The 12,506-nt window shown below is 38.8% G+C and overlaps 1 protein-coding gene across 1 annotated transcript; it reads right to left on the reverse strand.

Moving 5' to 3' along the window:
• Positions 1-1,137: 1,137 nt before the first annotated feature.
• On the reverse strand, positions 1,138-1,680 carry LOC149019556 (uncharacterized). The gene has a single exon (XM_089154106.1). The coding sequence runs from the start codon at positions 1,678-1,680 to the stop codon at positions 1,138-1,140; it is 543 nt and encodes a 180-aa protein (XP_089010232.1).
• Between the last annotated feature and the right edge of the window lie 10,826 nt (positions 1,681-12,506).

Here is a 12,506-nt window from a genome sequence, read left to right on the forward strand (position 1 = left end):
AATAAGTGGAGCCATCAAAACATGGTTTAAGATGTGTGATTAATTTTAATCCTATTTGATGATACAATAAATAAATAAATAAATAATTTGTATGCTTAGGATTTCATGTTCAATTATTTGTATGTTTCTATCTAAATGTCAAAAAGTTGTTCCTATACACGCGTCAGATTTTGAAACCCCTAAACAGAGATTAGAGAAAGTTATAGGATAAAAAGAACAACTTTTCCCAAACCCAAGGAACCTTTCTCATCTTCAAAGAATCCTTTTTCAGGCCTTAAAAAAGCCTTTCCTAGGCCCAAAGAATTCTTCCAAGCCCAAAAAGGAAACCCCTAGAACATGGTTTCTCACACTTTTTTTTATCCTTCTCTGGCCCTCTCTCTAAGACACCAATCCCCATTTAGTTCAAGGCCCATAAGCCCATTTCATTGTCACATTAGCATATATCCAGGCGCATCTTAATATTTGTATAAGCCCAAAACTTTTTTCCTATTAGTCCAGGCCCATATTACCATCCACATGAACCCAAGCCCACCTTGCCATAGTGACCTGAAGGGGAAAGTTACCTATTCTCTGCAAGTATTTCACCCTTCCTCCCCATTTTTATGTACTTTGGTTATTGAAAATTGTTAGCAGAAGCGTTAATTCACCATTTCTGCTGTGCTTAGATAAATTGATGATCTCAGAATTACTTAGACCACAATGCACCTTATCATCCTACATTTATGATAGCAACCCCAAGAAATTCATTCAATTCCAGGCTAATTTTCAATCCTTCACCAATGGGTTCTTTTATTTTGGATGAATTTTTCCATTGGACTGTAAAGATCAAAATGGAGATAATCTGAAGTTAAAAGTAACAATTGATTGTTATTCACAACAATGAATGCGATGTGAACTTTGATTCTGGCAATGTACATTAACTCTGGAAACTCTGCAAGTGGAACTAGTAGCCCAGTAAGAAGCCTCAAAAGTCCAGTTTTATTCTACTTACTCCTCTTTCTTTTACAAAAAGAATGAATGAATGAATCGATGGAATGGGAAAAATAAATCCTTAAAAAGTAAAAATGAACAATCATGAAACAGGGAAAGAATGTGTATGATTTTCTGTATATAGATCGAGTAAATCTCGCGCACAGATCAACTTGCTCCTCTATTAATCATGTCTTGGTATTGGAGATAGGAAATCTGGCGCTGCAGCTTAATTTGCTGGTAGAACTGGGCAATAAACTCCTCCGCTTTCACATCAATCGCTCCTCCTTGTTGGTTGTCCTCTTCCCGGTACGATACCATTGCAGAGCTACATCGCCCATGATCGAACTGTTCTTCTACTTCTTCTCTTGGGCTGCCAAGAATACAATCATCTGGGTTCGTGTTGTTCAGGAGATCCTCTTCGAAATCGTAGTCAAAATCGACAGAAGGGGTGTTGAGACAGGGCATGAGGAATCTCATCGAAGCTGGGCGATTCATCTTGAGGTGGAAGATCGGTGTGTCATCGAACGACAATTCACGCTCTCTGCAACGGATTGAATCGCGTCTATGTGTCGAGTTGTGGCAGAGGCTCTTGATGTAGCTCGGGAAGGGGCGGAGATCCTTGAAGACTCCACCCTTTCTTGTCCACAGAAAAGCTAATCGCAGTAAGTTCCATGCTTTACGATTTAATGGCATTTTCTTCTTATCCATCTCTTCTCACTTGCAGAAACCGAAACTGTCGCTTACAGTTGCAGTCCCCAAGTGCCAACAATAGTAACTAGAAGTAGTAGCAGATGTGAGAATTCGTGAAGGTGGAGAAATGGAACAGAGAAATGAAGATGGCGATGGGTTAGAGAAGATTTGTTGCAGACGAGAAAGGAATTTGGAATTTTTCTGATCTGCAGATCTGCTGGGGGCGAGGCTTTGATGAATGCTGTCTGTGGCCGTTGCTTGTTATAAATAAATGAACTCCGAATCCAAAGAAGTCAAGACAGAAGTTGCATGTCGAGTGGTGAAGTTGGAAACGCGTTAGAGGTGCAAGCTAGAGACAGACACACTAACGCTGGAAGGACACGGTTTTACGCGCTGGAATCAATCAAGAATCAACCTGCGCCGCCTAATTTCCAGATCTGCCCAAAGTATTGGCAGATACACGCCGTCTCTAGCACTCCAGGAAAAATTTAAAAAAAAAACTACTTGGGAAGTGTTCCTATACAGACGGCGGCTGTCCCCATGAACTAATGATTGCCTTTTCTTTTGGTTTTATCTCGGAGGATAAGATGGTCATTTTGTTTACGCGATAGGGGTATGAACTGTACAATGAAATATGTCAATGTGACATTCTGGAAACGATATAGAATCTTAAAAAAATATCACATATTCCTAGGCTTTTTTTTATAACAATTCTCATTGCCTATTTAAAAGAGATAAAAATTCATAATCGGTCAAGAATGAAAAATAATTTAGCGAATTTTGTTGAAAATAAATTATAAAATAAAAAATAAATTTGTTGTTTAAATAAAAAATTATTAGAAAATGATACTGAACAAGTAAGAAAAAAAGGGAAAAAATATAATTTTTTTATAAAAGAATGTGTATTGACTATTCTACCACCATTTTAATAATAAAATTTTAAGTAAATCTGCACATAAATGAAGAGAATGAAAATCTCACCATAATCCGTAGACAAAGTCTATTATGGATTTTGATAGTTTTTCTATTATTTTAAATAAAAATAAAATTGATAATAGATGCAAAACAATTTAAAATAATAAAAAAATAAAAAAATTAAGAATGATAATTGATGTGAAAAAGAGCCTTTTCAGGTTTCATTCTTAGAGTCCGGATCAGCTACCTGTCGGGCTGTGCTCCCCGATAGCTTTACCACCATAAATACAGGGGAACCAGGGGTTGGGTGATGGATTCTTTTTTTCTTTACTTTTTTAATTATTTTTTATCCCTAGGCCCCACAGGATTTGTGTTGGTAAACCATCGGGAGCAGAGAGTGCTTCCCTGATGGGGTGATGATCCGGATTCTCATTCTTATTGGAAAGAAAAAAATCTTAGCTTTCATGATTGATTTCATATGATTGGCTCTTAAGGTGCCAGGTACTCATATTCTAATGTCATCAGATTAATATGCTAATCATCCACAAAAAGGGTAAAGGTTAATTTAATATTAGTATATAAAAATAGGAATGAAACATTATAAATTATGTTATGTAAAAGCCGCGGTGCATAAAATTTTATACTAATAATTATGTTTAATCATACTTGTGGGAGAAATTTTCAGTTGGACTCCTTTAGATTTGACTTAAGTCAGGTTTAAAATTTTATATTTTGCATTTGGACCCTCTCTACTATACGAAAACACTCAAAAAATACTCATGTTAAATCTTAACAGACTCTGTTAGTTTAAAATATTTTGTGACAAAAGTACACTTTTATAGGGTAAATGACAATAATACCCTTTCATTCATTTCCCTCTTCTTCCTCTCTTCAAGTCTCCCCTTTGTTCGCCTTTGAAGCCACCACTGTTCAATCATTCACCCCTCTTGACTCCTCTTCAACTCAATCTCCAAATTCTTCTCGTACAAAATGGGATTTCTCATTCAGATCATTGTATGCATAGCAATGGAGAGTCAATGTCTTGTTGACTCCCAAACTCTTTATCACATGCACTACTACTTCCTTACAATAGACACCTGAAAGATGACCCCAAGCAAAGGGCTGAGACTTGAATGTTGCACATTAAATGCGTATCATGCACCTGCTACCAACGGTCTAGATCGAAATCACAGCACAGTGTTGCACATTTAATACGCAACACTGAAGTTAAACCAAAGAGAGTAGAACCAGTAAGGCAGCAATAACAACCACTTTTGCCCTTCATGACGCTATTTTTGAAGTTTATGATTTATATTTGCTAGAATTTGCAAATTCTTGGTCTTGATGTCGGCATCTCCGTCTTCATCTTTGCTATACTCATTTAGTATCTCCAAATTAGCAGGAAAAGAACATGGAGGCTGAGTTGGAGAGAAGTCAAGAGGGTGAGTAGTGGGTGGATGATTGGATGGTGGTTAGAGTTGACCCTACGGTATGGGTTTAGGTTTTCAAGCCCATGGTTAGCATAGTCAAGTCATAGGCTAAGGTCTCAGATTAGAGCTAGGGGTGTAAATGGATAACCGAAATCCGCTTTCAAATTTGCATCCGCATCCGCATCCATTTAGGGGTATCCGAATCCGTCCGATTATTAATAGGATGCAAATATGGTATACCCATTTCTTACCGATTATTATCCGTCCAATAAAATTATCCGATTAAGTTACTTATTTAGATTTATCATTCTTATTTTTATAATTTTACTTATGATATGTGATTATTTTTGTAGATTTGCTACTAAAATAGCTACCAAAGTTTCTAAATTCTTAAATTTCAAACCTAGTCCTCACAAATAAAAAGGTAATGATGTAATCAGGTAGTTGAAAACTTGATCTATACTCATGCCCATTTAGAAAAATCTACTTAAGAAAATAATTATCCGATTATCATCCGAATCCGACAAAATCCGTCCGAGAACCGATAGGATATTATCCAAATCCGTCCGAATATAATAGGATGCGGATATGGATATACCACTATCCGATCTGAATCTGGTCCGTTTACAACCCTAGTTAGAGCTTGGGTTTAGATGTTCAAACAATATTGTATATACTGTACATATATACATTTATGGGAAGGAGGAGAAAAAACGACGTTAAAATGGTGTTCGTATAGGAGGATTGGATTGGTATCAAGATTGATACTAACCTGATCCTATCCGAAATTAAGAACATTGGTTTAGCCTTGTGCCTACAACATTTTAAAGTATTGATATTGAGTATAATATCAATCCGGTGATTTTAAAAGACATATCATCTCATATATATCTAAGTATTTTAGTGTAATTAAGAAATGTATAATATGTATTGTATTGATTGTATCCAAGATATATAGGTATCACCTAGTATTGTATCATATCTAAGATTCTTTAAATCTTGACTGCAAGGTTGTACCAGTGAGTGAGGTTGAGGGGATTCTTTTGTTGGAAGGAAAAGGTACTATAGCAAAGTGGAAGAAACCGAGACGACCCGTTTTTACCTGTTTCCGGTAACTCCAGTTTTGCGCGGGAGCCGTCGACAACCACAGCTTCTCCTCGCCAACTCCGAGTCTCCCGATTTATCTGCTCTAAACATTGCTCCCACCTTTTGTTCGCTCCGAACTCCAACTGATTTAACTTCTCCTTTCTTGACCTTTTTATTAACATTTATGCCATCCGCAAAGCAGCGCTGCCACGATTCACTTCTCTTTCCCATTATGCCCCGCATGCCCCTCTTTCTCTCTCTCGTATTGAATTTCCTCTCCTGGTCTCCAACGAGGGTGGCAACGTCATTTCAACATAACTAAATGGGAATATTCTCAACGTCATTTGGGCTGTGTAGATGCTGGATGGCAATTTCCGTAATTTTCTCAGAACATTCTGTAGTATATATACAGTCATGGCATCTAGTGTGTCTCTGTGGCTCTCTCTCTCTACAATATCCTTCTTGCTCAGACTACCGTAGAGAGAGAGAGAGAGAGAGAGAGAGAAAAGAAGGGGAGAGGAGTAATGGAAGGAAACGACACAGCACCAATTCAGGCTATCTCCCAGAAAAATGAAGTACAAAACCCGCCACCGCCACCTCCACCTCCACCTCCACCACCGCCGGTTCAAACCAACGGAACAAATGAAGTTCAGGTCGTCTTCCACGAAAATAACAAAGAAAGTCCACAACCACCACCGCCGCCGCCTCCGCCGCAGGTCGTCTTCCACGAAAATAACAAAGAAAGTCCACAACCACCACAGCCGCCTCCGCCGCAGGCTGAGAATGACGAAACAAAAATAGATGGAAGGGTGGTACTCGTAAAGGAAGAGACGAAACAAGAAATCGACCATAACTGAAGATAAGAACCAACAAGTAACGAAGAGCAATGTAGCTAAGAAGCGCGGCTTGCTTCACGCTATTCGGGTTGCACTGTTTATGCTCCATCGCCGGTCCGGCAAATCCTCAAAATCTGTTCAGGCAGGGGTTGGTTCGAAAGGCCTGTGGAGAAGGATCGTGAGTTCAATGCGCTCTTTACATCTACATGACAACCACAACCAACAGCCACAAGCTGTACCGGATCAGATACAATCACTGACACCGGCACCGGAACAGAATTTTCAAGAAATGAATTGTTCACACATTACTCCAGATGGGACCTATATTTCACCTCTCTCGTCTCCTTTCTCTTCGGGCGAAAGCTCTGCCGACGGTGGTAGTTGTTACGCTTCAGCCCATGACCTCCAAGAACTGGGTCGAAAAGCTGGGTCAAACTGCGATGATGACGAGATGATCGAACAGGAGATTCTCGAATACGAGGATGAGATGATCGACGCCAAGGCTGAAGCGTTTATCGCCAATTTCTATCTGCAATTACAGCTTCAGCGATTGCAATCGTGGAGGGACAGGTCTCTCGGTTAAAAGCTACGCTTCAAAATTCCCGTTTGATATTAATTGCACTACGTGCACGGTGTGTTGGTTTGGCCTTCTGTGTTTTCTCGTCATGTTCTGATATTTTCTGGGATTGGATATTTAATTTAATTGGGTTTTTTGTTTTTTTGGTAGAAAATTTAATTGGTTTTGGTAGAAAAAGAAGAGGTCATGTATTTTTGGTTCTGTTTATATCTGATGTAGCGTTTGTATATTAGGTTTCGTCCTTGTGTGAAGATCGTAGTGTAGTTCTCTGCACGAGAACAAGAAGGTTTTCGTTTCCTTTTCCCTTTTTCCTGCAACGTAGTGTCATAACTTATTCTTTTATTAGTTTATATTATCTGATAGAGTTTTTTTCATACAAGTTGGGCTTAACTCTTGGCTAGCATTTTAAGTGGTAAAAATTGCATACTGTATCCATGTAACTTTTTTATTTTACCAAACGTCCCTTTTAAATATACAAAAAAACTCCCTAACCTGAGAATATCCACCACCGCGTGTTTGAAGCGGCATTTGGTTTCCATTGGATCTATTGTTTTTATCAAGGTTGGTGAAATGAGCCCTAGCTCTAGCGATTGGTTTACGAGGATGAGGAAGCTCTAATGCTGGTTCAGCCTGCGCAACTGCAGCTTCTGAATTTTAAAGCAACAGGATGGGAGATTTTTTTGACCTCAACAGTGCTTTTGGTGTCATTTACTTCCTTAAAACTTCATCTTTCTCTTCTTGTGTTACAGGCAACTAATGACCCAAAATGGAAGAACGAGCCCCTGTTTCAGATTCCAACTCTAACAGCTTGAAAATGATCTTCAATGGTATCTAAGCAAACCAAACCACTTGTTAACTCAAACTCGTTTGCGATGGAAACCTCTGAGCTGGCCATTAAGATTGATAAACAGAAACACCAACAGATAAGGAGAAAATTTTTCAAGAAATTCTCAAGATCTTCCAAAATCAGAAGTCTTAAGAGTTGCAAAGGTCCATGATTCAATTGAATCACAGAAGAAAATAGAAGAGAAAAATTGAAGAATTAGCAAAGAAGAAATGAAGGAAGAAGCTAGGGATTGGAAGTGCAGAGCACCAGTGAGGACAGGAAGGCAAGGGGGGGCGATGGTCACGGGTTTTCAAAGAAGAAGATGAGATATGAGAGAAAAATTATGGTTAATGGATTAGAATTATGGACCGTTAGATTAGAATTATACACTTGTCATTGTTCTTAGGGTTATATAAAAAATAAAAAAAAAACTTATATTTTTCTTTACTTTATGGGCAAAATGGTCATTTAAATTTTAAAATTAACAGAAAAGTAACTATGGGTAACCTGTATATTCTAAAAAAGACCAATGTGAACATCATATAATTTTTGCCACTTAAGTGGGCAATCAAGAGTTATGGTCCAATGGGCAGCATGAAATTAACTCTATAAGATAAGTCTCTCTTTCTCTAAAAGATATTACAATAGAAGTTAAAAATCTCAAATTTCAGTCGAATTTATTAGAAGAGGGAGCACAATGTGTATATATGCTTCTCCAAATGAGTTGACTTATCAAGTAAGATCATTTAGATCGCTACTAAAATACGTTGGAAGAGTCATTTTCAATACGGGATAGGAGAATTTAAGACACGCATAACAACAGGTGTAAACATTTACCACTAGCTATGAGAGTATGAGGTCTTCATCAATGGTGCTCAATCCCCGATGTTTACTGTAAATTGGGGTTAGAAACAAGGGTGCCCGATGTCTCCTTTGCCTTTTAATTTGGTCATCCAGCTGCTTTTTGATTATCTCACCAAAGCTGCATCTACCATAAGTGGGTTTTTTGAGTATCATTAGGATTATGAGGGACCTTAGCTTATATCAGTTTGTTTTGCAAATGACATCATTAATATTCTTGGTAAAGGTACTGAGGGTAGTGTAATTTCTACTAATCAAATAGAGTAATCAAACTTTAGTTAATATTGAAACTCAAGAACTTAATTAATCATGCTATTGATTCAATCATGTGGAAAGATAGGATAATGTACTTACCTCCTGCCATGGAAACTTGTTTCTGAAAGTCGTTTGCAAGTTCCTCTCCAAGAAGATCATCGTCTGCTACGTTGAAAAAATCCAGTTCTTCCAATTTTCTTTAGCAAACCCAATGATGGAGAGACGAGAATAATCTTGCTAATAAAACTGGGGACCAAAAGATCACAGCAAACCTTTGACAATTTACTTCTCACAATGCAGATTCCGTAATGAGCCTCACTAGAATTGGTGTTCCCATCAAACACCTCCAAGTAACTGCCAATGCGGATACTTTGAATTAAGTTGCAATTAACAAGAATGTTTGGGCCACATCATAATTAGAAGAAATTAAAAGCTTTAATATTTATTTATATAATTAAATGAAATCCAACGGGTAATGCTTCATGCTTGCGAGACATTTTGAGGTATTTGTGGGAAGTCTTCCATTTTTAATGGCAATTGCACCAGTGCGCGCGCGATCATAAAGGCCTTTGCTCATTTTTTTTTTTGGGGGGGTTTTTTTTTTTTTTTTTTTTGGGTGTTTTTTTTTGGGTTTAAATTTTTTTGGGGGGGGGGTTAATTTGTTGGTAGTGGGTGGGGGCCCTTTTCCTTTGGAATTCAAAATATCTCTCTTTTGTTCGGCGGCTTGACTTTGATGAAGTCGGTTCTTATGGGCATCATTCCCTATTGGCTCCATATTCTTTTTGTTCCAGGAAGTGTTTTGGATAAGTTGGAGATGATGTTGGGTCACTTTCCCTGGAATGGCTCGGCCACCGCGAAGAGGTTTAGAATTGCTTGGTCTAGTGTTCGTTTTCCCTTTGACGAGGGCGGTTAATTTGGGTCTTTGGCGACTGAGGGAGTTGAACAAGGCAGCTCTTATGAGGCACTTGTGGAAGTTGGTCAGTGGGCAGCACTCCTATTGGGTGGAGTTTACCTTATCACCACTCCTAGCTCAAGTAGGGTGTTCACTCTTCGTTTAGCTTTGGAAACTATTCGTAGGGTTGCTTATAAGGTGCCGAGCTCTACTTGGATTTTGTGCAACATAGTGCTGCGGTTGTGGTTGAGATTGAAATTTGCTTGTTTTGCTGTTAAACTTTTTTAAAGAAAAAAATCATTTATGCAAAAACTGCGCAGTACTGAAGCAATTTCATAAAATGCCTTGATGGTCTTTACTTATTTTTAAGCATCATTCGCCTCTGTTTTCTTTAATTTCTTGGCTAACGTGCAAGTGAAGATTGACTACAAAAGTCCTAATGATTAGTTGGGGGTATTGTGGTGGAGGGAGGTTGCTCTTTATGTGAATGATGTGGAGGACTTGGATCATTTGTTCTTTTCTTGTCCTTTTCTCTGCTTTAGTTTGGCGAAGGTGCTTCATCTCAATGGTTCTTTTGTGAAACCCTAGTGCCTTGTTGGGATGAACCAAAGTGTTCATTAGTGAGGTTCATAGGTTCTTCGCTCCACATTTTAGTTTAGTAGCTTTCTTTCATTGCTACAGTTTATAGATTGTGGAGGAGTGGAATAATTGCATTTTCAAGGAGGTTCAAATGTGAGGTTGGGGATGTCTTTGTGAAGGTTGTATCTCATATGCGGTTGAGGTTTACTTCCATGGAGGATTAGGTGTTGGATTCCCAATTTGAGCTGGAATTTCTTCGAGCAATGGAGTATCTCGATGAGGTACCATCGGCAGCACCTTATTTGTTGCAGTGGAGTTGCCTTCTTTAGGCTGGATAGTCATCAATTGTGATGGTTCTGTCCAAGGGGGTCTAGGAGGTTATGGAGTGGTGGCGAGAGATCACCTTGTGGGAGGCCGGTGTTATGCCTTCGTAGGGGTGATCTAACTACAAGAAAAGGGTCTTATGGCGGCGTTTATAAAATGCCGCAAAAAGCCTACAAATGCCGCCGTAGACTATTACCGGTATTTACTAAATGCTGCAAATAATGCCGGCAAAAGCACTGTCGTATTTCAACCGTGTCACCAAAGACAAATGCCGGTGATGGAGTCTTATGGCATCGATTTTCCCGGCGTTCGTTATATGTCTTCACATTGCCGGTGTTTTTAAAAAATGCCATTATATGTTTTCTCATTGCCAGCTTTTTTTTCAAAACGCCACCTGCTTAGAGTCCTTTAATTGTCACCGCCATATAACGTGGTTAATGTTCTTTTTTCGTGGCGTTGTAAAAGTTCGAATATATATTATTCAACGGGGCTTGTTAAATACTGTTATACATGACTTATGCTGGCATTACAAAAACGCCTGGATTGTTTTTATTTTTATTTTTATTTTATTGATTCTCCTAAACACCTGTTATACTGCCAAACCCGAATCATCTCCCATTGTGGGCAGGTTCATCAAGCCTTTCGCTGGATGAAAGCACGCACAAGAAGTTGTCATAGTTTATGATTGCATTTGAATACATTGTGGGCACTTTCAGGTAAATTAAATTAAAGTTGTACACAGGTCTCCATCCAAGAATCCATTACAATTATTTCATCATGTAGATTTAATGACAAAAGACTACAGCAATGCAGTCCCACAAGATCCCATGGCAAAGCAAATGCATCAAATAAGTTTGAGACCCCCTCCAAATGAGAGGAGTAAAATCAATGTGGAAGGTTTCAGTAACAAGCAAGGTTTGGAGGCACAGGAGGGATAGCGCAGATAAAATGGTGTTACTGTTCTGCTGAATGATGTGGACAACAAGAAGCTTCAATGGCTGAGGTTCTGGCACTATTGAAGGCTCTTTCGTTGGCAGCAATTTTACATCTTTCCATGTTATAGTTGGAGATAACTTTAATATAATTCAACTGAAGCAACATCATAAGCTACCATCAAAGAGAATTCGACAAGGATTACGGAGGCAGAAGGAAGCTAGAAGCTAACTTAATTTTCTATTCTCAGATCAATCCCCTCTATTTCAAGGTAATTTCTATCCTCCTTGTGAAATGAAGAAAAAAACAAAGAGGCTCAAAGTAACTCGGCTGAATCACCAAGTTTTTAGAGAAGGAAGAGTCCACAATTGGAAAATCTGGTTTTCCAACTCTGCTAAAGAGTCGGGAGTGCAAAGGGATGCCTCTTCTGCTTAAGCTGCTCTACTTTTATATCTAATAAGGCCTTCAAAAAAGAAACTGCAATCTCTAAGTGCTCTGTAATAATATCATTCTATTTAATTTAATTTTCTCATTTTCTCATTTTCTCACCAAAGAAAAAGCTTGCCAAACAAATCATTGGTGAAAATTGAGTTTTAATAACATTGCAACAAAGTGCATCGACTGAGTCAGCCCTTGTTGGCAGGGAGGTATTTCCTTCATTCATCCTTCAAAACACTGAAATCCCTATGTCCCTAGTTTCAATCCAAACACTAAAGCCTGTAAATTCCAGCCATTCGAATGGTCACAATTCCTTTATATGTTGAGCACAAAATCCCCACCCCCAATCGACCCCATCAGCCCCACTTCCCGGCATCCTTGATTCCCTGTTGATCGGATCTCGCCCGCCCTTCCCTGTCTCGACTTGCAAATTCGGCTCCCCTTGTGTGGTCAGCTCTCCGAGCAAGTCAGTCCAATGATATGATTTCAACTACTCAATAGCGAATTCAAATAATTGATCACACAAAATATGAATACCTACTCCATGTGTTTCGGGTGTTTATATAGTGTATGTAATAGGTTATATTCGGAATGTGACTCTATATGGTTGTTCTAGGAAGTAACTCAATAAAGAGTTCTTTTACCTGTGACTCTCTTCTCCAGTTGTTGGATGGTAGGAGTCTACCTTTGTGAGGTTTTCTCATCCTGCTAGGTGGATGTGTTTGTCATTATGGTCGGTCCTACCATGAACCGCCTGGTCAAACCTTGCTAGATAGCGAACCTGGTCGGATCGTGCAACTGCCGGTTCAACCGGAAGATATAGAATGACCATTTTAGTCATTAACACCAACGGCCCGGAATTTACCTCAAAACCTCTGATGATGAGATTATT

The sequence above is a fragment of the Hakea prostrata genome, chromosome 4, assembly GCF_041222555.1.
Source record: "Hakea prostrata isolate BN-2017 chromosome 4, UWA_Hpros_2, whole genome shotgun sequence".
In the NCBI taxonomy this organism is placed as follows: Eukaryota; Viridiplantae; Streptophyta; class Magnoliopsida; order Proteales; family Proteaceae; genus Hakea; species Hakea prostrata.